The 26,390-nt window shown below is 41.4% G+C and overlaps 1 protein-coding gene across 4 annotated transcripts in view; it reads left to right on the top strand.

Moving 5' to 3' along the window:
• Nucleotides 1-18,252, top strand: part of ncanb (neurocan b) — a 148,640-nt gene extending 130,388 nt beyond the window's left edge. For all 4 annotated transcript variants that reach the window (XM_079679761.1, XM_079679763.1, XM_079679762.1 and 1 more), the window contains 3 exons: nucleotides 2,384-2,528; nucleotides 10,947-11,129; nucleotides 12,333-18,252. In XM_079679761.1, coding sequence (XP_079535887.1) covers nucleotides 2,384-2,528; nucleotides 10,947-11,129; nucleotides 12,333-12,463 — 459 coding nt within the window. In that variant the 3' untranslated portion in view covers nucleotides 12,464-18,252. The remainder of the gene's footprint in view (nucleotides 1-2,383; nucleotides 2,529-10,946; nucleotides 11,130-12,332) is intronic.
• Nucleotides 18,253-26,390: the final 8,138 nt, after the last annotated feature.

Raw genomic sequence — 26,390 nt, 5'->3', positions numbered from 1 at the left:
GATTTAAACATTAAACTAAATTATTATTGTTTAAATATATTTATTATGCAACACCCGCAACCGGACCCGCATTATCTTTGTTTTACCCAGAAGCGAACCCGGAAAAAAGCGTTTGAAAAAATACCACCTGCAAATCACCTTTTTTGCGGGTCACCCGTCGGGTACCCGCGGATACCTGACCCGATGCAGGACTCTGCTATCTGGTCAGTAGGTTGCAAACTGTCTATTTGTTCCATCACCTGCCAGATCTCTCTGCAGCATACACATTCATCTGAAGTGGGCATGCTTTCACAGCATTGACATGTACACCTGAATATTGTACATAACATTAAAAAAAAACAATATCTGCCGGACGTGTGAGGAACAGATGACAAATTAAGATCGACATTTAGTGCAGGTCAAATTAAATAAAACAGAATTTACCATTCAGTATTGCCGACTCGAGTCTCGCCGGTTGCGGAATCCGCTTCTCTTTCACAAGTTTCTGCCTCGTTGTTCGATTGCTGGGCAGGAGGCTCGTACTTATAAGGCAAGATGCCTTGAAGTGAAAGGCTAGCTGGTTCACTCTCTACTTCTGTAACTGAATCCAGATAACCCACCTAATCTGAGCTTGAATGATCGCTGTCGCTGTCGCTGTCTGAAGTTATCGCGTTGCTTGCCATTTGGACTGATTTGATCAAATGGCAATGTTTGCCACGTGTGACGTCACCGCTCGTTCGGGAGTGATCGGGGGCGTACTCGGCAAACTTCAGAACCAACATCGGTTTTTAACGTATATGTCATTTAATTATGACGAAACTTTAAACATTTTTATTTATTTTCATTCTGGTGATATCTAAACTACATGTTAAAAAACACCTGTGTTAGATGCATTACATGGCCTTTAAGATCCCAGTGGAAGTATATTCATTTGGATTTGCTTGCAGTAACACAGCCGTAAATATCCTGAACAGCAGTTAACTGAAGGGAAACTAATCCATGAGTTTCTGTTCCCTTTGTGTCACACAAAACATTTTCACTGTTACTGATTGATTATTGATTGTTTTGATACTATGTTGAATATGTTATAACTATATGTGTATAGAAGTAATGTGATAAGTTTTCTCTCATTTTATTTAAGAATCTGAAATAACATTCCAAATACAGAGTCCTGGTTCCCAAAATTAGAATATATAGCTTAGCTACTAAATTTAAAGTGGACCTATCATGCTATATTTGAATAATATAGTGTAGGACCATACCTATATAAGGCATATTTATACTTTTTATTTTTCAAAATACCAAACAGATCATGCATTTTAGCCATTCCTCATTTCGCTCAATTTAACACTGTCTTTGCATGGGCTGATTCTGTGAGAACAGCACCATCTACAGGCCTGGCATATGTACTACAGCGTCTCCAGCGCTTTCGAACGGCAATGTCCGTCGCTGTCTCCTGATTGGTGGAGTTGGCCAAATAGCCGTAGCGCCACTTCTGTGAAGTCATAGAAGTGTTCAAATCTGGATCAGTCTGTATCAGATCCGTTGCAGCCCCTTTTAAGAGATTTGGGTATGGAGGAAAATAGAGAGGGTCGTGTTTTCTGACACTTGGTGAGTTCCCTGGAACACCGGGTACACATATTCATGTATAATAGACGTACAAAAGTGCATTTTGCATGATAGGTGACCTTTAAATAAAACCATTAGTTTATATTAAATAGGGATAATTAAAACAGAAGTAATAACACTAAATGATATCAAAATAGTTATAAAATAAATAGGTACAAATAATTAAAGGCAGGATACTCTCAAATCCAAGGTAACTGAATATATATGTATATCAAATGTTTATCTGAAAGAAAGAGGGAATAAATATTATTATATAGCTTTCTTTACCTTTTCCAAAAAACGTCTGCTTTGTGTCTTTTCACCTTTGTTGCACAGTATCCATTTTCTGCTGAGCGACCTACAGATGTGCTGGTCCACACACTGAAATGTCTACATTTATATTAGAGAGGTTTGATCGAAACTGATTCGTATAAATAATTCTGTGCTCAGCATTCACTTTTGGTGCATGTGTTAGATATAGCTTGAGATTTCATTAAAAAGATTTTGCAATACAGCTTTATCTACCTATGACAACACATATTCAGTATGCACAGACACAGGATGCTTTTGTTGAATTCCTTTCTAGATGTCCATCATTACATACAAAAACATCACAAGGTCATTTAGTAACCATGAATTTAGGAGTGATTAATAAATCATATTCCACAAAGAGTGTATTGCCATTGCCAAGTAGACATGAGATGAGTATCTGATGTTGAGAAAAAAATAGTTGAAGTTTTATAAACTACATATAGTTGTTTAAATGTTTGTCTCCTTTTTGTGCATGTATTTGCAGCAATATGAGAACTGGCGTGAGAACCAGCCAGACAACTTCTTTGCTGGAGGAGAAGACTGCGTGGTGATGATCGCTCATGAGAACGGCAAATGGAACGACGTGCCATGCAATTACAATCTGCCCTACGTCTGCAAGAAGGGAACAGGTGAGAGCAACGGGCGGACGGAGGGAGAGGTGAGAGGAGCATGAAGTACGCTGAGACTTCAACAGCTGATTAAGATGGCTGACAGAGAGGTGAGGAGGCAGGATGTAAAACTGTAAAAAGGCTGCGAGGAGACATCGGATTTAAACAGTGAGACGGCGAGGAATCGGACAGAAGAGGCAGTGAGACGGAGAAAAAAGGGCAAAGGAGAACTAACCTCACTGTGCCGTCGGTTCTTTAGTCTGAAATCCTATAAGGGGAGTCGTGAGATGGATAATGAGAAAAAGATGACAGGATGTTCTTAAAGCCGTTTTTCATTTTTATCTGAAGGGGATTACAAGTGTTGCAGCCTATTTCTGAGACGACATGTTCCATGGACGGCTTCTGAACACCTTGGCTATAAAATACTTACCATTATACACAGCGCAACAGATTAGCACCGTACCTCTTCAATCAGTCCACATGCTTCAGATGCACACTCATTACTGCTCTCCAGCTCAGCGCCCCTTCTTATATCTCTCATAATCCTGCAGCACGACTTTGAAAAGTTCTCCATGTTCTTCTCATCACGGCTTCATTTCCTCCGCCAAATGTTCTGTTTCACTAAGGTGAAGCACGTCTTGAGGCGGAACGTACTTTCTGCTCAGGAAACTTTAGCTCAGCAAAACCAGGGAACAAACGTTTCTATACGCTGCTACCTCGACTTCATGTCCCCTGTTGGTCACCTCATGCTCCTCTGAGAGCCTGTTACAGCTTCTTTTAACCACACATTTGAATATAGGTCAGACTAATGACTGATGGAAAAAATACAAACATAATATAAGCGTAAGGCAGGCAGGTTTAGAGAAATAGCAGGACACAAAAACACAACTTTGCCTGAAGCTTTGACACAAAATGTTGCTCTAAGTTTCACTTTGATAAACGCATGTGGCATCATCAAGATAATGCCATCATGATCTGGGGAAAAATGGATGACAGATGAGATTTCTGGTCGGCTAAATGGTAAATGGACTGCATTTATTTTGCGCTTTTTCAATCTTTGCAACCCATCAAAGATTTACATTTACATATAAGGTCGTCATTCACATTTACACACATTCATGCGCAGGCAGTGGTTGCCATACAAGGTGCTACCTGCTCAGGTAATAATAAGCTTAATCAAATCTTTCCCGGTGAAGTCTGTAGTAATGGGTTATAATGAAAGCCCCTAACCAGATTCAAATGATAGTCATTCAGGCTTATCGTCAGCGTTGAATCTATACTCACTTGTAGAAATGAACAAAATTGCTTCCCTCATTGTCCCTGTTCTATTATTATATTTGATGGTCCTTAACATAAAAGCCTTAAAGGATTTACTGATGGTCATTATGTTAATTTTGGCAAATTATTCATGCTTTAACAGATGGTTTGTCTTCAGAGGATACAAGCGTAAGAGCTTACTTCTGAAGCCTCAGGCGACGAACACATCTGATCCTCTATTCTCGTATGAAAGGGAAGGTATTTCCCTCACAAACACCGTGTTGCACCACCTCTGATGAACACTGTCACAAGTCCCCAGCATCCGGCCCACCTCTGACCCTAATCAGTCAGTTACAATCACCAGCATCTTTTCATCTCCCCCCGCCTCCCATCAGCCTCTTCTTTCACTCCAAGTAACCCCATGTAATGTCTTGTCTTATCAGTGGAGTTTGTGAGCTCCATGCTGAGTATTCTCTGCGCTCTCTCTGCTTCTCAAAGCTCATGTGACGCGTTTGTCTGCTGCTCATCAGCCTGATGACGCGATAACAGCACCGTGTGAGCCTATCGGACGCCTCAATCAGCCGCCCAGCGTGATGTGTCATGCAGATTGTGAAGGTGTTTTTGTCATATAAGTGAAAAGAGGTGAGACTGACATCTGATGAGACGATGGTCAGATCTAAGGGAAAGACAGCCAGACTCATGAAACATAGTATTTACACAACTCGCTCTCACAAGCCTCAAATATTACTCACACATTGTAGCAAACCTTGTCAAACCTGCTTCTGATTTCTTCAGATGTCTTTATCTTGAGATATCTTTCTAGATGGCTAAATATCTGCATAATGATGTAGAAAATGTAAACTGACTTTGTCTCCTTTTGTACAAAAACAATCCAGATCAATAAGACATAACCTGAGGTCTATAGGCCCTCTGATTACAGAAACCTCACAAAATGTATACATGAAAACGTTATGCATTGAAGTGACTTTTAAAGGTGACATGTCATGCTTTTCCGGTTATCACCCGTCCCCTTGTGTGTTATGAAGGTTTTTCTGCATGTAAACGGTGTGCATAGTCAAAACCCTTAAAGTACACCCTGTAGTGAGTAAAACTCTAACACAGAAAATACCTCTCCAAAACGCCTCGTTGGTGAAACATCATCATCCATTTTATTCGTAAGCACGCACCCGGAACTAAGTGGGCCAATCCGTGGAGCCGTTACGTTACGTCCGCGGAGCCGTTACGTTAAGCCCCCGCTGATTGGTCCAAATTGACCAATCCACACACACACTCAGTGCAGGCAGCTCTGCAGATTTCTGCTCCCTGCTGCAGGCTGATAACAGACAGTTGGGATCGCGGCGAAATGCTCTCTGCAGACCCATTCTCACAGCGTTTATCAACCTATAAACCTTTTTCTTACTCAATATCAAACCACACTTATTGTTTTTATTTCGGCTGTGACTTTGTGTGTGTTCAGGTTGAGTTTGGCTGTGTTTGGCTATGCATCGCTAAACAAGGAAATCACGCCTCCACGGAGCTCAGCGCGATTCACAACGTACCGACCAATCAGAGCACACTGGGCTCACAGGGAGGGGGGGGGGGGGGGGGAGCTGCAGCGAGCCGTTTAGTGGAGAAAGTGAATACTGCTGAATACACATACTTTCCAGAGATGCTGTATGCGAAACCAATGTGAGTTTGGAAAATTGCACAGTATTTTTCTATTTTAGTATACCTCAACAATGGAATTATGATCAGTGGAAATGGCCATGACACCTCTCCTTTAACCTTTTATATTGATGAGCGATACATTTTGTAGTTTTGAATACTGTGTTTTACCACGAAGATCAGCAGTGTTTCAATGCTGAATCCACATTGTATAAAGAATTATAAAGAAGAACAAACGATTTAAGGAAGAAAAGAGGCACAGACCAAGTTCTACACTTACATTTGGATTCAAGTAACGAGAGTCACGTAGACTTCTGAGCTCTTTGAGGGAGGAGGAGAAGGAATTTGCCCAGAAGAGGACATGTAAGTATTACAAAATAGTTCCATTATTTTTGATGGGTCATTATATACAGAGACAGGAAATCAAATTTTGCATGACAGACTCTGCGCTCAGTGCTCTGGGAGATGATAGGCTGTCGTCTCTGCCTTTAGCAGTTGATGTGCCCGTTGGTGTGTAATGTAATCATTGTTGGATAGACAGTGTGTTGTGTAAAACTGTCATTGCTCAAATGTATTTTGAAAGTAAGGGGGAAAACCTATTTTTATTTGTATAGGAATTACTCACCCAGCTACTGTGAATGCTTCCAGGTGTGTGTGTGTGTGTGTGTGTGTGTGTGTGTGTGTGTGTGTGTGTGTGTGTGTGTGTGTGTGTGTGTGTGTGTGTGTGTGTGTGTGTGTGTGTGTGTGTGTGTGTGTGTGTGTGTGTGTGTGTGTGTGTGTGTGTGTGTGTGTGTGTGTGTGTGTGTGTGTGTGTGTGTGTGTGTGTGTGTGTGGACACCACAGGTGAGGGAGAGTATGTGTGTGTGTACTCAAAAAGTACAAACACTCCTATAGAGTGGTGCTGGTGCTGTGATGATGTATTTCTTTAGGCAAACCGAGAAGTAAGCATTGTAAGGATTCCCTTGACAAAAATTCAATTGGATTTTTCCATTCTAACTTTGTATTGGGCAGAAAATAAGATCTTTGGCAAGCACACGTTTATGATTTGTAGATGTTTTGTTCAGCAGTGTATTCTCCACATATAAACACCACTTGTATGTTTTTTTGAAGCATAAATGCAATTGGCAGTAGCAAAAAACTTGACTTAGAAACAAGGAAACCAAACGTTGGAAATTCAAACTCATTTCCAGGTTGTAAGACTCATTCCTGCACCTCTATTAAACCATATAGACACGTATAATTCCAATGTAATATAAAAGCCCTTGTGTTGATTTATGGTCAGTGCTGAAGATGAATCTCAACAGTCTCAGACAGGAAGGAGGAGATAAAGATCCTCTTGAACAAACCCACCTGAGCAGTCTTCCCCTCAGGGATCCTTTTCATCGCTGCTACAGATCGTGACATCCTCCACAGGGACCCACATAGCTGCTATCACTGCTCATTGGCTCACAGCAATCTCTGACCAAACACTATCTGTGGAGATTTAGAGAAATGAACTAATTTGCATACTTTTATAATGTATATAGTATCCTCTGCTTTTCTTTTTTAGTGATAGGTTCTACAATTGTAGAGTATTGTAACTTCCTCTGTATATTTTACATTGTGCATTCTTCAGATAGGACGTATATAACGCATAATGCTGCTGTGACAAAACAATTCACCGATTTGGGAACAATAAAGTATATCTAATCTAAAAATTCAATACATATGAAGATATATAAATAAATACTTTAACAGAAAATGGTCACTCCTAGATATTGAAGAAAACATTTTTTTAAATCTTGTTAATTTGAGGTAAGTTGGGGCTTTGGAGCCTGTTAGTTTGCTCTGTTATTTCAATAAAGCTTATAGGAATCGTGCTTTTCTCTTTGATATATTTTTTTAATGTAATATTGCACTTCTTATGTTTGTTTGCAGATACAAGTTAAATATCCCGTGGTAAACACACGCTGTGGTCTATCGCATATCATCACCATGTTCCGCTTTTTTTTATCTGGCAGGTGGTCTGGGCTGTGTGTGGCTCTTCAGCAAACATCCACACAAACATCTCCCGCAGTTTTTTTTTTTAAATAAACAACACTGAATCTATCCACATCTACTGTTTCCATGTGAGCCACGATGCCAGAGCTGTTTCAGCGAGATGCTCACACACTTTCAAGTCTCTCAGATTCAGTGTAGCAGAATCCTAAGTAGGCGTCCGGATGCTTTGAGGCCATGGCGGAGTGCTGAGAGGAACCAGCCTCTAACTCTCAGTGACACACCTACGGAGACACAGGCAGACAGAGAACACACACCTTATGTAACCTGCATGCAGGAGTTTCAGCTTGTACACCACCTTAAATGAACTGCATGAAAAGATACTCACCGTTGCCATCTGTAAGTGATACATTCAGCAACGCACAGTGTATTTCTTCTAGATTTTAAATATGAATACATATATTAAGAAACTCTAAAATCTCATCTCCTATTTCCTCTGCACGAGTAAGTCACCTCTCCTCTTCAGCGTCCTCTCTTCTTTTCTCTTCTCTAAAGAGTGAAAGACCACCATGATCTTATGGGTATAAGATAAGATAGTGCTTTATTGATCCCAATTGCTGCAGCATAAAAATACATGGCATTGATCATACAAATTTAAAGACAAGAAATAAACAAGAAAGTAGAAAATATACTGTACATGTTGAATGTATCTAAAACATTTGACTTAAAACTGTATAAAAACTCAACGTATCGAAGCTTCTGACATCCATGTATGCAAATACTGATGTATTCACTGAAGGTCACACAACTCCATTGCAGTGGAGCTAATGAAACGGACCGCTCCATTTGCTTTCCCTGAGTTTAGTGACATTTTCTTTTATCCCCACTTCAATACCTTCTGACTTTGTCTGCCCCCGCTGCGAGAAATCGTTCAACAGTGTATAGGTGAGGGCTAATGGAAAACTACCTTTGAGCCTTTCATTTGTGTTGAGTGTGTGATCGTCTCAAGTGAGAAGTAAAGTGCTTTTCGCCCCTTTTACTTCCACATTGCATTAAACTGTAAATGTGGCATTCAAACTTTCATCAGATTTAATGACATTGTTTCTCCTATTAAGATCTTAAGAGGTATTAGGACAAGGACGAGGGAATTAAGAGGCTTTGTAAACATTTTCTGATTGCTGATTAAGTCCTCTTATCACCGCTTTTAGCACTGAAGTGTGTAAATCACATTCCAGGGTGGAAGCAATGCTCTGGTGTCAGCAAATTAGAGAAGTTTTTACCTCAAACTCATTTCCACGACCTTTATTCCTTCTGACGGTTAGCCAGATATCATCCCTGATAGAAGCTCAACCTGGAAACGTACAATACTGTAAGATGTTATTGTCGTTAATACTAGAGTATCATGCTCTGTCGTGATATTTTAATGGACCAAAAAAAAAAATCCACTTTTTTTTTCTTTTTTCTTTTTTTTACACTTTAAGATCCATGATTGTACTGTATTCTGTGTAAACTATACGTTGTGCCCTTTGTGTACTAGCTTAGCTAATTTAATGGACAATAAAGTAATCTATATCTACATTTGTATTGGACGCCATGGGGATGGGGACAGAGATGATACACATGTAGTAAGGAGTGATAATCAATGTGAACACTTGTGATATTTTGTTGAAAATGTACAGTATGTCAAACAGAAACCTAAGGTGACCGACAGCTGCAAATGTGCTCCCCAAAACACTTCCATTAGAAGATACACGCTGCAGTTTCAAAAACAATGCAGATATAAAAACACAAATGTGCCAAAACACAAAGCACAACAGTCCCAGCTGTGTGCATCACTTTTTAGTGTCCCTGTTTGTGTTTTGGGATTGTTGAAGCGTTTTGTATTTGCAGGATTTCGTTAACGTTGCGCATATTTCCTCAAATTGTAATCCGTTTGCATCTGTCGGCCATCGTAGAAACCTGGACTTGTTGCTGCTAATTGTTTTGTTGCTAAATGTTTATTTTACCAAAAAATATGTGAAAAAGACTAACAAATGACAGGCATGTGAACTCTAACCCATGGTGTAATGAATGAACAGCTCTGCAGGAGCACATACAGTTGATTGGTGCCCAGTTTTACCATGTGATACCCAGGCTAATAAAACCTCTCTAATTACACAAAGATTGAATACTTCCAGGGGGAAATATGTGTGAAAGCTTTTTTTCACAGCAGATGTTCAGCAACCCCGCAGGTGTAACTAATAACTTGTTTAATGTTGTATTTCACTGCAATCGGTAGAACAGGGCCAGCCATTGTTACAATGATTAGAGCTCCCTGCTATGATAAGTCAAAATATCTGCTGGAGTAAAAACATTTCATGATTCATAATAATATTTGGAACGATATCAAAGTGCTCTGTTGCTTTTGCAAGGCTTTCATGATTCAGGTTGGCTTAATGTATTCAGAAAGAAAAGTAAAGTACAAGATAAGTTAGGATTTTTGACAAGAAGGAAAATAAACCTGGGGATGCTCATCAAACAAACACATCAGTCAAATCCAAAATATAAACACGCTCGTTTTTTTCTCGAGCTCCTTGTAGATATGGCAGCAGACTCCGGTGTATTTGTGCTAAAACTATAGCACTTGGGGGGGGGGGGAAGTACATCAGAAGAAACTTGCAGTGTTAAATGTTTTGTCTACTCCACCTGCCTCCTACAACTTTTCCCCATGACGGGGTGTTAGCGGTTGATAAAGATGACAGAAACACATTCACCTGCTGCCTCCCCCGCAGGCTCCCTCCGACTTACAATATCTGTGAAGTTGTCTGAGTGTATCCCCGAGGCTTGTCCACCCTGTCAGTCTCTGAGCGGCCGTCAGTCTTCTCTCCTCTCAGCTTGTGAAACATTTCTCTGATTCTGCTCTTCATGTGTCTGACAGTGGCTCTGACAGCGGCCCACTCACTCACAGATTTAGACAGACACGCTGTCCTGCAGACACTAAATCCCCTCTGTGATGTTTGTGTGAGGGGTTTCCCAAGAGATGGGAACGCCCTAAAAGAAAGTTCCAAAAGCAATAAGCCTGTACAATACCTCACCTCTGGCAAGCGGGAAACTCCCGGCTCCATAGTTTCTTTAATTTATTTTAAACAAAGTCTTTCCTCCCTTCCATAACCCCTGAAAATGTGGACATAATTTGACCTCTTTGTGTTCAATTTTGTGTACTTTGCACACTTCATAATATAAATATTCTATGTTTATAGTTGATTTGGTAATAGGCTAGTCTGTTACAGTGATTTCTCAATTATTCTGTATATTTTTATATTGTGTATTTGTATAATGTAAACCCAGAAGATACTCTATAGATATACAACTTTCTATTGACAACATACTTTTATTTTTGGGATTAATAAAGTGTATCTAATCTAATCTGGCCTCTGAGCTGAATCTAAGAGAAAATCATTATAATTAGATTTAATTTTATTACACAAGATGTCGTAAAGATAAACAGAAGTGAACAATCTGATTAACATTCTATGACGTTTCCTTCCTCTCCCCTTGCAGTGCTTTGTGGCCTCCCGCCCAGTGTGGATAATGCCTTCCTGATTGGTCGGAAACGCTCCCACTACGACATCCACTCAGTAGCGCGTTACCAGTGCGCCGACGGCTTCCTGCAGCGCCACGTGCCCACAGCCAAGTGCCGCGCCAACGGGAAGTGGGACCAGCCCAAAATCATCTGCACAAAATGTAAGTTTAGACTTACACTTAGAGCAGTGTTTCCATTTGGCGGGTCCTTTTTGCATTTATATTTGTAGTTGTTAGCATAAACACCACCATAGGTAGAGTAGACGAACCTCCTACGCTCACTGCCTTCGGGAGCTGCTGTCACCTTGCTAATTCAGGCTCTTCTTCCCTCATTATGAATAATTGCAAGCAAAAAGATGAATGTGGTGCGGACTGGATGAATTTCCCCTGGCCTTACTTAGAAGTGGTAGCATTCTCTTTGAAGTGCTTTATGCTTAAGGTAGGTTCTTTTTTTTCAAACTTTTACACAAATGATTTGCAACCGGTGACCGTCTCCTACTGAGAAAGGAAGTGTGGTCAAAATAAAAACATATCATAAATGAGATTTTGTGCATAAAGAATAAAACACTTGGAAATGCAGGACATACTATCTTCAGATGTTTGTGTTCAATCACTTTTGAAGCAACCTCTTATTTTAGCTTAGTGTCTAAAAAAAGTCTTCATTATGCAACTTTCACACACCTTAGCTCCTTTGTGCCTTAAAATAAATTCCCACAATCATTTCGACAGAATAAAGGGAATACATGTCTTCTGCATAATTTCTTACGTCTTTCAGAGGAGATATAAAGGGTTGAGATATATAAATATTCAACAAATGGAGTCTTGTGTTTCATTCCACTCCACTCACAATGTGACAGTAATGATGAAATCCTGAAATAATGTAGCCTCTGTTGAAAAGTGATAACAAATGATTTTCCTTTGGACTCTTTATCTCCGGACGGAGTCGTTTTCATGGCCCAGAGTTACTGTTATCAATCATTGCACATGACATGTCTTTGTTGGGGAAATCCAGAAAAGGGACAGAGAAACCTAATTTGGCAGAACCCCCCGGGATCGAGCTTAGCTGAGGCTGTGTGGGTGGCTAGCTCAGTGCGCTCTCGCTAAAGGCGCCCAGTTTACTGAATGTGAGATCAAACAGATTCTGTCAGAGTTTTGTGAGCAGCTAAACCTTGAGCAAACAACAAGCGGTTCTGACCTTCCTGTTGTTGATCCAATTCCCCTCGTCGTACCTGCTTCCACCTTCCCGCGCCTGATCTGTCTGAAAGCTTGTCAGTGATTTATCTCAGTGCTCCTCCCGTTCTGACTTCTTCACTAAATCCGCCCTTTCTTTTATCCCTTCTGTCTTTCTCTGTTTTGCTCCACCAGCCCGACGAGCCCACCGCTACCGCCGCCACCACCACAAGGGGAGGAGGGAGCGCAGGAAGCACAAGAGGCACGGCCACAGAGAGGGGGGGCACCACGGGGGGGAGCAGGGCCACAACCACGCCCACGTCTGAACCAAAAACCCGCTTTCCTACTCTCTCCTCTGCTTCCAACTGCGGTTTGCCTGTCGTCCTTTTCCTCCTGCCCAATTTCCCCAAACACTACTTCACATCTTACAGCTCAAAACTCAAAGCCCCCTCCCTACCTACACTGCACTGCCCCTTCCTCCCCCTTTAGCTCCACCCCTGGCTTTCTGAGTCAGCCTGTACCATAGTCAGCTCTAAGGCCAGCAGAGATGCTGTGAGGTGTCACCGGGACAATATCAAAAACCTTTCTTTTCTCTGTTCTCGTCTTACCTTTTCCTTCTCCCACCTTTCCTCCAACTCGACCCAGTTACACTCCCCCCTCCGAGCTCAACGACGACCTGAAACACGGGGCTACGCTGACCTGTTTTTGAGAAAAAAAGGAAAAAACCTTTGAGATCCACACCGAACATTCTTCGGAGAGATGGTTTTAACTATAAATAGGGACGACATCACTGAAAATGCCGTGTCAGAATCAGACGAGTCAAGGGAGACATCTGTGTTGTTGACTTTGAGCCTTTTGTCTGTTGAACACATGTTATTTTTTACAAATACTCAGTGTTTATTTCTGCTGCTTTTGGTTCCTTCTTTGTAAGACATTGTACTTGACTTAAAGCGACTTCTTCTGAAACGGATGTAATAGATTTTCTTTGAATCAGAGGCAGTTGTAATTTAATTATTTGATTGTTAGCGTTGTATCTTGTTGTCAGTGTGAGACAGTTACTTTAGATCAGATGCTTAAACCCCCAGAGGAAAATGGAAAACACATTGGATATCAATTCAGTTCCATCAAACATCAGTCGCATTCAGAACTGTCGATCTCACAGAGCTCTTGTTGTGTCAGACATCCATCCCCGACGTGTTCGAGGGTTAATTGAAACCTTTGATGTCAGTTTGTCTCAACCCAGCTCAGCAATCCTATGTTTGCTTTGCCTTTTCTGATAGTTTGTGTCTCTGTAAGAACATGTGCTGTGACTTAATGAAGTTGATGCGGCAGGTCAAAGCTCCTCTAACTCATTGACAGAGTTTCACGTCTTTGGTCTGATAAGGAAAAATAAATGCTAGTACCAGCCCGGCATGAGAGACACAGAGCTGGTTCTATTTCAGTAGCCGCCTCACAAGTCAAGAACAAGATATGACATGCCCAAACACATGTCTTTTTTAAATAACTATTGTGTTTAGCTGTCTTAAAGAAATGTCCTAAAACAAAACTGACTCTGTAAATGAAGTGAGGTAATACTTCCCTGTTTTAGTGCTTTTTCTATTGTGTTTGAAATGTTTTAGAGTGTACCTGCTAAACGCTATCATGTACGCAGGCTAACTGTCTCTGTCTGCTGTTTGCTGCTCTTCATGTAGCCACATTCAGTTATTTACAATGTATATTGATATATACAGCTCCCTGTTTGGTTAGAAACTACACTGACGAGAGCGGAGAATGAAAACATTGAAGTTAGGAGCCACAAAACCGAAACAATAGGACGAAAGAGGCTAAAACGCTACAAGCATTACCTTTTACATTACAATTTGTCATATGATCTTTTGTTTATATAAGCGCACTAGAGCCCTCCCTCTATTCCAGGATGAGACGGGGAACTGGCACGAAAACGAAAAGCTAATGTTGATGACACAAGGTATGAGGATGAATATCAGGCAGAAGCTCTGTGTGTGTGTGTGTGTGTGTGTGTGTGTGTGTGTGTGTGTGTGTGTGTGTGTGTGTGTGTGTGTGTGTGTGTGTGTGTGTGTGTGTGTGTGTGTGTGTGTGTGTGTGTGTGTGTGTGTGTGTGTGTGTGTGTGTGTGTGTGTGTGTGTGTGTGTGTGTGTGTGTGTGTGTGTGTGTGTGTGTGTGTGTGTGTGAAGATTGAGCGTGTTGACAGTGGCTGAGGTCCCAGAGGATGATGATAGAGAGGGTCGGCAGAGATTAAGGTTTCCCATTTCTGGGGGCGACACCTGTGCTCGCTCCTCTGCGTGTCCTGCTTTAAAGCGAGGATCCAGATGGATAAAACAAGCGCTTTGCTCTCTTCCTCTTTCCCTTTTTACTGCGGGTTAAATTGGTGTTTTTTAAAGCCAGCGCTTGAGGTTAAGGCTGCTGGGATTATGTCCCAAACACTGACTCCAGCACTTTTATCCTTTCAGCTTCTCCTCTCTTGCTTTTTCCTTCTCCTCGTCTCACTTTACTGCTTTTCATTTATCTTCCCCACTCGACATTCTTTTCACTGTCGATGAGTTTTTACAATAGAAAAGTAGCAGAAGGACTTAAATCCAGTTTTACCAGCTCTTTATTGGTGTAAGACTAACGTTGGTGTTGTTCAGCCTCGTTTCATGTCTCTCATAAAGAGAACAGGATCGGGTTATATAAAGCCGCTTGAGGAAAGAAATTCCACCCTGCACGCATGAATTCCCTTCCTTTGTTTGTCCCTCCTCACCTTGGCAATGACAACGTTCCAACCTCACGGAGAAGAGTCAACCTACACCTCCGTATCAGGTTAATTAATCTGCTGCATGCCTAATTAACAAGTGACATTATCTGCAGAGCTGTGGTGACGGGGGAAGGGTTAGGGTGACGGACAGGAGACCCAGAGAACTGTCACAGCCGTCCAGCGTCTGTCGTCTGAGATGTCAGGCTGCAACGGACCCCTTTTTTTTCTTCTATCTGTCATGAAAAATGGATGGAGCACTGGTAGTTGAATGAAAGGGCAGACAGAAGCCCCTCTCGCTGTTATTCAAATCAGAGCAGATGTCAAGAGACAGTGTCATTACTGCTGTGTAAAGATTCAGCAGTGTGACTTTGAAAACTTTCCAAAACATTATGGAGTGAAAAGCAGAATGTTGGCCGGATATAAAATATAATAAAATTGGACAACTAATAAGCTAAGATAAAAAAATAATCTTTGTTTATATTTAAGTGAGCAACCGAAGTTGAATCTGCTGTTATAGCTAATTCTGCAAAGATTTTGAGCTTTCTAAAAAGACACCACAGATCTATGCTTAATAAGTTGTTATGAAAAGGTTTCCCTCAGATGATGCATTCTTTTTTTTTATTAAACTCTAAAAAGTTTGACTTCGACAACAAAGGAGCCAAAATGTGTGCGTGGGCTGTGTGTGTTGTGTTGTTTGCTTTTGGCCCATCCTCTGGGAGTGCTATGTTGTTTTCTCTTTCTCTTGCTTTTCTTAAAAATGCCAACCTTTTCCTCACAGCTTCTTTCCAACACTCTTTTCATTGAATTAATGCAAACACACACACTTCCACACACTCATTTCTGCTCTTCAAACTTCAAACACATTGACCCTCGCGCTCAGAAGTGTCCTTGCTTTTCCTCCTTTTCATCTCCTTGGCTCGCTCCCCTCTCCTCTCCTCTCGGTCTCTCTCGCCCTGAGGGCAGCAGATACACAGAGACCGGGCTTTGTAATTGTGAGTCTTAATTGTGAAGATGAGTGACTTACCGGAGGCTTCTGCCAGCTGAACCCCGGCTCTGCAGCCGGAGGGGAGCAGCAGGCCAACCATTGGACGCCTCTGCAGCCAGCAGGCCTCTCCTCGGGCTCTGCCACCTCTCCTAACTGTGAACGGGTTATTCCCCTTACTCACAGCTCAAGTATTCAGCAGAGAGGAGATAACTGTGTGACTGGTTTACCCTCTAGATAGCACCGACGGGAGCACAGCTTGTTTAAATTAGTTGTAAATGTGTGTCTGGTTGCATCATTGTGACAGAATTGACTTTGGGTGCGCTTGTGTCTCAACAGCAGGTATTTGCAGCATTCATTAATATTAATATAATACTGAACAACACAACAAATACAAAATGTCATAGTGAGAGGAAAAACTTGGAAGAGGGTTATACAACTCTGACTTAAAACCTCAGTGTGAAATTAAATATTAGAGAACAACAACAAAAAACTAATTAGACCTCCTCGAAGTGAATAACAAGTACCTTCCAGGCATAAATGAAGAGAACTTGAGAGAAGATCACAATCACCAGAGTGATGAATGTGTTTGTGTTTTTATATCACTTGATTTTCTTTGTGATGGTGATTTGACAATGGTCTCTGTTAGGTTAACACAATGCAAAAAGCTCGGGGCTCTTGATGCAGTGTGTGGATACTTTGCCTGATTCACATCTTTAAATAGATGAAATTCAAGCGAGTGGAAATTGATCGATGGTTAAGCCCCCTTCATTGTTTTCAATGTGGTTCAACTTTAGTTTCTCTCATGGGAAAATATCTGTTTGATAATAGTGGAAGATTAACCACTGAAAACGTGTGTGTACTTTGAAAAAAGAAGTCTTACAGACAGCTCCTGTGGCTGTAATTATAACGCCACACTCTTTGTCTGACAAAACAAAAAGATGGATTTCTTGTTTTACCATTGGCATTTTGAAACATTGTTTCAGTTTAAGAGAAATGGCTTTGTGTTTGGCAAAAGTAAAACGAAGGTAGCTGAGATGAAAAATTGTAGGAAAGAGGAATAGAGAGAAAGCATCCAAAAACAATGGTGGATATGCCAGTCGGGAACAGGGTTTTCTTCTTCTTCTTTAGTTCTTATTTTAGCAAAATCTCTAACTCTCAGTTTGAAGTAACGTCAGGTTACAACTGTTTGTACTAAGCTAGTTAGCTGAACATGCTAACGAATGCATCTGAAGTCTGAGTGAACAAAGAAACCCCATTCCTTACATTGTGTCTCTCGTCTTTATCATCAAGAGAAATAAGTGACACATGGAACATTTCTTTGTGTATGAGTGCCTTTGTGCAAACAGGGTTAAATCAAACTGAGAATCTCACGTGAACTGTAACAACTGTCAGTGACTGTACACCTGATGCATTCAAATGCTCCTCTCATCGCCAATGACAACCTGATAAGAGCGGTGAGGGCTGCTGTCCTCAGTCGCACACAGACACACTATTGATTTCATGATTACGCTGTCTGTCTTGGCTTTCTATTAAGTCTGTCGATGGCATTGACGGCACAATAGCGGCGACTGACCGCTGCACGTTTTCAAAAAGACACCGACTGCTAATGCTGCCTTTTGCTTTAATTTGCATCATTATCCTCATCCCATCAGACTAAACAAAATAATTGTTCAACCTGTTGACATCGCCTCTTCACTGTTCAGCATCTAAAGCACAGTGCTGTTTCGTCTCTGTCTGAAATTGAGCTGAGACGATTTATCATTGAGGAGAAACCGTCTGCATTCTGCTGGGATGGATGAATGGGAAGATGTTTCAGTGAGAGAATGAGAAATGAAAGAGACAAACGCAGAGCAGAAATCAATGACCCACTCCTTCTCCTCTGTGATGTAAATACTCTGAGGTTCTCCTTTTTTAGAAAATCCATTTAGACTCTGGGTGTGTTTTTTGCGTATAGCCTCTGTGGACCATATTCACGCAGCCTCAGTGGATCCAAAAAGAGGCATCTCCCTCCTGTAGTTTCTCCCTTCTGCTCACACACCCTGCTGTTTTTAACCGCTGCATCAGTAAGACAAAACAAAGACATTCAACACACACTGCAGGATCTCCAGAAGTGAGATGATGCTTCACGCAGCAGAGAAATATCACTTCTTTGGCTCTTTTCCCCGCACGACATTCTGCAGCTTCCTGTGTGTTCATGTCGACTGTGATCCCAGACAAATATAACAGCAACTGAGCCCGTCTACGGCTGTGTGAAGGTGGTCCACAAGTATTAATCCATATTTATTGATGTGTGTTCTTTATGAATTCCAGTCCTGTCATTGTATTATATTCTTTACAAGACAAATGATCATTAAAGAAACCCTTGTTTGGATCTGTAACCTTTCTTTGTTGGAGTGATTATTTCTGTTCATGTAAAGCCAGTATGTGTAGAAGTGTGTGTGTCATTAAGTCTTCCTTTAAATCACAATTATTTTTTTTAGGTAGAAAAGTTAGATAATGCTAAGGTACCTGTGTGCAATGAACGATGAGTGCAGTGACTTTATTTGTAAGAAAAAACCTTGACACTTTTCTAACTTATACAACAAATCAATCCAAGTTTAAAACCTGGAGCCACTTGAAGGCCAACCATTTGAAATGATTAGGTGTTGAAAAAGAAACACCAAGGGCAGTAATCCTCAGTCCACACATACATCTGAGTTGTTTGTTAAAAGTTTGTTTAAAAGTGTCCTCTCCTCTCCTCTCTCGATCCTCCGCCTTACAGTCTCGCTCTAAACTTCTGAATCAGCAGCCAGAAAAACAATCTGACCTTCAAGTGTTCAGGTCCAGGAGATGCGTTTCCAAAGCTCTTTGGATTAGGGGAAACATTTTTGTACAGCCAAGATATCAATAACATGAATAATATGTAGCTCACATTTCCAGATAGGAAAGAGGAGAGAGTAAGAGAGAGCGATCAAAGGGAAGAGGAAAGAAGGGAAGAGGGCACAGGAGGGGAGGAAAGAGATTCTGTTTTGGCAGCAAACAGGTTTGTGAATACGCCTACTGTTGTACCGTCTAACCTCGGAGACCTTCACTTCTCATGAACTTCCTCTGATGAGCTGAATATGAGAGTCTCTTATCAACGGATGGTTTCATTGCCACACAGCTCTGTCTGCTGTAAAACACAACCTCCTCTCTCTCTCTCTCTCTCTCTCTCTCTCTCTCTCTCTCTCTCTCTCTCTCTCTCTCTCTTCTCTTTCTCTTTCTCTCTCTAACACACACACACTCTCCTTGCCTCTCTTTCTCGTTCCTCTCGTCTCCTTTGAAATGTGACTCACTCATTTCATTATTATTCCGAAACACCGGAAGAAGCCACAGTGCCGGGTTCTGTTTTCCATCTGCAATCAATCACCCTGAATATAGCATCTCTTATACATCCTCTCCTTCCTCTGTTCTCGCGGGCTGAGTGATGTTTTTCGCTCAGCTCGGTGATTCTCAAGGACGCTGCTCATTAACGCTGCTGGAGCTTCTCTTAAACTCCCAGCTGAGGATGACCTTCAGCTCTCCTCTGTTGCTGTGCGGAAGTTACGGATTTGTTACTTGCAGCAGCACTCCAAAACATATATTTCATTACGGCCTGCGCTCTTAAATGGTTGGCTCCGAGGACCAGCATGCCCTCTGAGTGGAGTCCATGAAGCTTACGTAAGCATCCTTCTTCCAAAACTTGCTCATGAAATGGCTTATAAACTACTTTAAATACTATTAATACTCCAGATCTGTCCTGATTCTTGTATAACTTTGAGATTAGCAGATCAATTAGACGCACGAAAACAGTGCTCATCATAACCTTGTTCTCGGGTCGATATCAGCCTCATCTGGCAGGCATGGCCAATCGATGGGGATCTCTGGTATTCTCCTGCATTATCTCCTAATGACACTGCCAAAGTTCAAGAAGATTATGAAAAAGCAACAAGGGGTTTAGCATCTTCTTACGCCTGACAGTCTCTTACTTAACCCCAAAGCCGTTCTGCCTCTTTTCCATCCAGAATTACTTCCTGTCTTTATCTCGCACATAAACATAAGAGGCTGCAGGCAAAAGAGCACTTGTTTTTGTATTCTGTCTGCACACATGCACACCAAGCCGCTAATCCAAATCAAGAACAGATTAATGTGCATCTTAACCCTGTTTATCTTCCTCATCTTTATGGCAGCCATGGTTGTTGAATAGCTCCAGCCATGAATCTGCATTTATGCCCGTCCTAGTGACGGCTGCAGATGGCGCCGCCTCGGCCCACTAACAGCTTCTTTTACCGTCATTATTGTGTGTGTGTGTGTGTGTGTGTGTGTGTGTGTGTGTGTGTGTGTGTGTGTGTGTGTGTGTGTGTGTGTGTGTGTGTGTGTGTGTGTGTGTGTGTGTGTGTGTGTGTGTGTGTGTGTGTGTGTGTGTGTGTGTGTGTGTGTGTGTGTGTGTGTGTGTGTGTGTGTGTGTGTGTGTGTGTGTGTGTGTGTGTGTGTGTGTGAGTGTGAGTCAGGCCGGAGGAGCAAAGCCAGCACAAACATCACTCTGAGCCAGGTCCTTCATACAGCGCCACCCTCACATTCTGCTCTGCCAGCTGTGGGCACACTGCAGGGTTTTGTTACATGAGCCCAATGACAGTATGGAGATCATGTCTTTAATCATCTGCTCTGAGCACGTCCCTCAGCGGTGGGCTGGGTGACAGGGGAGAAGGAATTGCTTAACAAATGTATATTATTTTCGTTTTTGCTTTTGTGAAATATATTTTTTATTTATATGGGGTTACCAAAACATTTGGTAACTATCTCTTTATCATCAAAGTTGCCAGCACATTTATATTATAGATACTTTGTTGGTGTAAAACCTCAGTATCTTTGACATGTGTTGAAGATGTAGAATAAAGTGGCTGTCCTGTTTCATTTTACTTCTTGTATCACATATTGCCTTAAAGGGGCCCTATAATGCTCATTTTCATATTTGTATTCAGTGGCTCTGCTGAGACATGATTACATGCTTTAATGTTCAAAAAGCTATTTACACATCTTTTCACCCTCTGTCGGAAACCAGAGCCCAGTCTGCTCTGATTGGTTAGCTGGCGGGATCTGTTGTGATTAGTCAACTGCGTAGAGATGTCCCACCCCTTAGTCTATCGCGTAGCAGACCATTTAGATCAGGGGTGGGGAACCTCCGGCGCCCGGGCCGTATACGGCCCGCGAGACCATTTGGCACGGCCCTCGAGGTGATTTATAAACACACGCAAAAAATAAAAAAATGAATGAAATCTAGACCGCAGAAAAATGAAACAAGCGAGTGCCTGTTTTTCCTGGCCAAGGTCAGGGTCCTTGAACACAACACGGGCCTAACGTGTCATCACGTGGTAATTATGTCTCGTCTGACAGAGGTGTAGTGCTGACGGAGAGCACCAGAACACTGCTCCGGCACTTCCAAAAATGGCAATAGCCTACCCATAAGGAGCCGTACACATGCCGCAGTTGTTGCGTGGCTGTGTCTTTAGTTGAAAGCCCAGTGGCGATCTGTTCATCTGTCATACTGATCATACAGTCAATAATTTAGTTGTTATTAGCATCTGGTTAGCTAGCTATGCTAACGAATATAAGAAGCTTTTTCTACAACCACTGAGGTAAAGGCACACCTTTATATGATCAGTATAGTTATTATAAAAAAATAAGATAATAAAGTAAACTGGTATAAAATACTATATGACAGTAAAATAAAGTTGTTATTAATAAACAAGAATACAGTTTGAAAGGGGAGTGATTTGTAAAATATCCATAGAGAAAAATAAAACGGCTTACAGTTCTGTTTCATATGGGTGTTGAGAGATGTATCCATAGATCTCCTAATGTTGCTCTCAAAGTGCACCAGATTGATGCTTTTAACTTCAACATTAAAAAAAAAAATCTTCCCGGGGGAGCATGCCCCCCGGACCCCCGTAGAGGAGGTTAGGTCCTTCCCCACTTAAATCATGTCCACATGGATAGGAAACTAAATACATTTGCTCACATCTTGTGTCCATATCTTTCTGTTTTGGTGGTCATGTCACAACCGTGCACGTGCATGAATGCGAGAGTCATGGTAAGATATCTGGATTAAGAGGTTGCTTTTTCTTTGCACAGCATGAAAGAAAGGCCAAATGAATGTGCTGTGATTTTAGTTTTTTTAAGCAGAGGTCAATCATTTGTACGGCCTTCAGAGGATGTTGAAAAAATTGAAATGGCCCTTGAGAGGGAAAAGGTTCCCCACCCCTGATTTAGATGCACACTCTATAAAACACACTACAGGTAAGGGGGCCTCTTTAAATCAGAAGGATGTGTGATATAGTGTCTAAACTGACACCTTTTTCCTCACAGAAATATCTCAACAGTTTTTAAGGTCAGAAGTTTGCCTCTTTACTGCAGCTTCCTCAGGGACGTCACTCCAAGTTCCTTAAGAAATTAAAGTGCACACAGCATGCCATAAGGTGAGTGGGAGGTGTTGTGGGAGGGGATTTTGTGACCAAGGTGAGATTAGCTTCAGCCATTTGTGTACTTCTGGATCCACCCAGTTCCTTTCTGTCTCCTTCAGACCATAATAGCTCACTGACCAGTCAATTTCCATATGCCGGTGCAGGCCCAGATACCCTTGAGCCTTCCTGCATTTCCACAGCACTCTTCATTCCAGATGGTTTTTCTGCCTTTCTCCTCTTATCTTTCGGCCTTCCTTTTATTCCCTCAAACCCCTTTCTCCAACCTATCTACTTCTTATTCTCTGTGTGGCTCCCCCTGCCTGCCTTTCAATCTGTCCTTCGCAGTGACTTTGCGTTTCTGCTGAGGCTGTTTCCTTTCCTTCATCTCTTCCTGACACACACACACAGCTTCATTCTCAGACAAAATGATTTGAACTCTTTCATTAACCTCCCACTAATCTTTTTCGACCAAAATCCGTGATTGTTGTAAGAGCCCTGTGAGTAAACCATAGTGACAGCTCGCTACCAGAGAGGCGAGCTGATGGAAACATGCAGAAAACTGTGGTGAAAACTAAAGAGCACTTTCCTTCAGAGGCATGTATACAACACAGGGCAGAGTCTCTCATTCATTAGCCGCAGTGCACTCCATTAGATGGTTAACACTTTCAATTATCTCAACCCTGCTTCCTGATTAATACGGCCCGCACTCTGGGGGAAACCTCTCACAATTTGGCCGATTAACCGTCTCCACAAACTCAATGCTTTCGATGTATACTATGTATCAGCAGCAGCAGCATGCTCCAGCTGGATTACACACAGAATGCATAAGGCATTAAGGGAGATCATTTAGGGAGATGAGGTCATTTCAGAAGCTATTTCCCATGGGCTTATGCAGTATGGATATGGCTTCTGTTTGTGAGTTCATTCATAACCATGTTGAGTTCCGATGTGGAAGTAAAAGTTAATTCCTGTGGGGATAATCTCACAGAGTTACATTCTCCTCATGTTGGGCTGCAATTCCCACTGTCAACAAATTAATCATGTGTAAAGACGTTTGTGGAGACGAATGCAGGAAACAAAATGAGGTTATTCTTTATGAAAACATAAATAGGCTATAAATAAATAAATTATTTGCAATGATGTAACAAGTCTCTAGTTTTGTTTACATTATTACAATCCTAATTATGCCAGGCTATTTAAACACTGCCTTTGGTTAATGTATTTTGAAATAACAAGACCACAGCTGGAAAATTAGATTTCCGGATCTAGCTTTGCTTATAGAAAAATGTTCAGGCACAAAACCAACCATCTGTAATTTGTTTTCACAGCTTAGAAAACCTCAGTAAGTGAGTTGGGTTTGGAGTAATTGCTTCTGAAGAAATTAGTATTTTAGATGCACTAACAAAGAGCTAGTTTTGGTTAGTTTTCTTATTAACTAAGTTTTGAGTAATTGCGATGAGTGTATATATTTTATTTTGGTGTAATGCTCTTTGATTAACTTTGAAAAGCACCAGAAGAGTGTAACATTTTGTGGCTGTGAAGTAGACCACAAGATGGTGCTGATATGGAGATAAAAAGGAAACACAGGTGAAGCCCATTATACATTGATGACTGCATAATACCATTAACCTATTGGACGCTTGGTATGTGTTTTTTAAAATGTACATAAAGTGGTTTCTAACACATCCCTTCTGTTTGCACACAAATGGGCTGCAACACTGGGCTTTGATTAATACAAAGTAGGGAGTGAAGTGTTGCATGTAGGTCACCTTCACCAGTTACTGCAATTCATTTAAAAAACACCTGCAGCAGCACTAATCTGTGGGGGTTGAGAAAATCAATTCTTAATCTGTTATTCACAAATATGTGTCTTTATTGATTTAGACAACTCATTTAGATCTGTATAAAGTTAAGTCAGATGTGCGCATTACGATATTTTTCCCTTATATGTTAGAATCTACACTTTGGGATGTTGGACTTAAGGAATATAGGATGAGTGTCTTCTAAAAATCTAGTTTCCCAACATCGAGGACTTCCAACCCCCATGTTTTCATGTAGGGTCTGATTAAACCTGTGGTTAGGTTTAGTTGAGCTTTGCTGTGATGTATGTGGGAACACAGAAATCAGTGGCAGTGTTAAAACCATTCCCACAAAATGTCACTATTTTCTGGGAACAATTCCTCAATGCAATGGGTGTGTTATCGTCTGAGTACTGAACTGAATGAGTAAACAAGGGAGTGATTTAGGGCACAAGCTAAATGTATTATTACTAATATATTTATAATGTGAAAAGCCCTACACACCCAAACAGGTGTATTCACGTATTGACTGATGACTTATTGTACAAAGCAGCACAGGTGCAACTACTAACAATAACGATGGCTGCGGTCCAGAATCCTGGTTTTCTGCACGCTTACTCAGTGGATTTGCCATCTGACAAAAATAAAATGGGGAATAGTCATAATGAATGGCATTAGTTCCACCTGTAATTACCCTGCTGTGACAAGTCAAAGTTATTTGCTGTGAAAAAGTTCCAAAATGATGGCAAAGGTATAATTTGTAAAAGAAAAACCACCAGGAGAAACTTGGAGATGTCAATCAGTGTGGAGAAGAGGTCTAATCAGACTTAAGTGTAAACACCTGTGAGGTGCAGCAACAGTGAGTGCATTTCAATGTATCAATGTGTCTGACTACCATCCTGTTTCATTTGACTTCTTACATCACTTTTTGCCTTAAAGGGGCCCTATCATGTTCATTTTCAGGTTCATATTTGTATTTTGTGCCTCACTGAGACATGATTACATACTTTAATGTTAAAAAAAGGTCTTTATTTTTCTCCTGCTGACTGTGCTGCAGCACCTCTTTTCACCCTCTGTTTGAAACCAGAGCTCTGTCTGTTCTGATTGGTTAGCTAGACGGCTCTGTCAAGCGCTTGGAGATGTCCCACCCCTCAGCCTATCACATACAATTGTGGAGCGCTAGCAAATAGCGCAATTGTTAGATAGTGATGTCATTATGTTACAGAATTAAACAAAGGAATCCAATGGAGGAGTTTCAGGCAGGGGGGGGAGTGTGTGGAAGAGCCTTCACAGACCATTTCCATGCAAAACAACAGGAAAGAAAAACCCAAAAAGCATCATAGGGCCTCTTTACACCCAGTCTCTGTTTTTACTTTCGGCCTGTTTGGAGGCCCTGACCTCTATTAAAAGCTGATAAATGTGACCAAGTGAACATAAGTGCATTCCCTTCCCTTTGTGTTTACTGTGTGGCAGCACTCTGTTGTTATAGGGTCACCTAATTTAATTTCATGCTCGGGCAGAAAAGGCAACGAGCAGGCCTGATGAAATGAAGACTGCACTATCATCTTCTGAGCAAAAGTAGTTCAAAGGGTTCAATCCCATTTCTGAAGTTCGTCATTGCATCATCCTCGTACTGTAGCTGTCTGTCTTTTCTCTGCCGAATGTTTCTCCTGTCATCAAATAAAGCGAGTGTGAACAAGCTTTTATAAAGGCCAGTGCCGCTCTAATGTTCTTCTTCATGAAGATTTTCTACTGCAAGGCCTGTTGAGCTCACCATCTGTGGAATGTGTGGTTTCTTTGAGCACACAGTATGTAGCTAATATAACTGTTATTATACTTCTTAACAAAAGCATACTGCACACAGATTTGTCATTTCTGTTCAAAAGTGTTGGCAGTCAAAATGTGAAGTGGCTGCTATTCATGATGACCTCGCTCTTACATAAGAGGGAGCTTGCTGCTCAGTGCCATGCAAAGTGAATTTTAAATGGGTTACAATTGCAATCCTGAGCATGTCAAAAACATCTAAATTACTTCGGTTTCTAAATGCGGAATACATAATCCTCCATAAATGATAGATGTCATAGTACATCATGCAGGACTTTGCTTATTAATTTAGCGGCTGTGACTCTAAATTCACCCAGCCTCACACACTAATGGGGCTTCGGAGGGTTTTCTACAGGTCAATGTTGTCACTCCTAGCTAATTACTTCATTATGTTGGACCTGCGATAAACATGACTTTGATTACAACCTGCCAGTT

This window comes from Notothenia rossii, assembly GCF_949606895.1.
Source record: "Notothenia rossii genome assembly, chromosome: 1".
Lineage (NCBI taxonomy): Eukaryota > Metazoa > Chordata > Actinopteri > Perciformes > Nototheniidae > Notothenia > Notothenia rossii.
The sequence above is the reverse complement of the archived record's forward strand: the minus strand, read 5'-3'. Positions and strand labels throughout refer to the sequence as shown.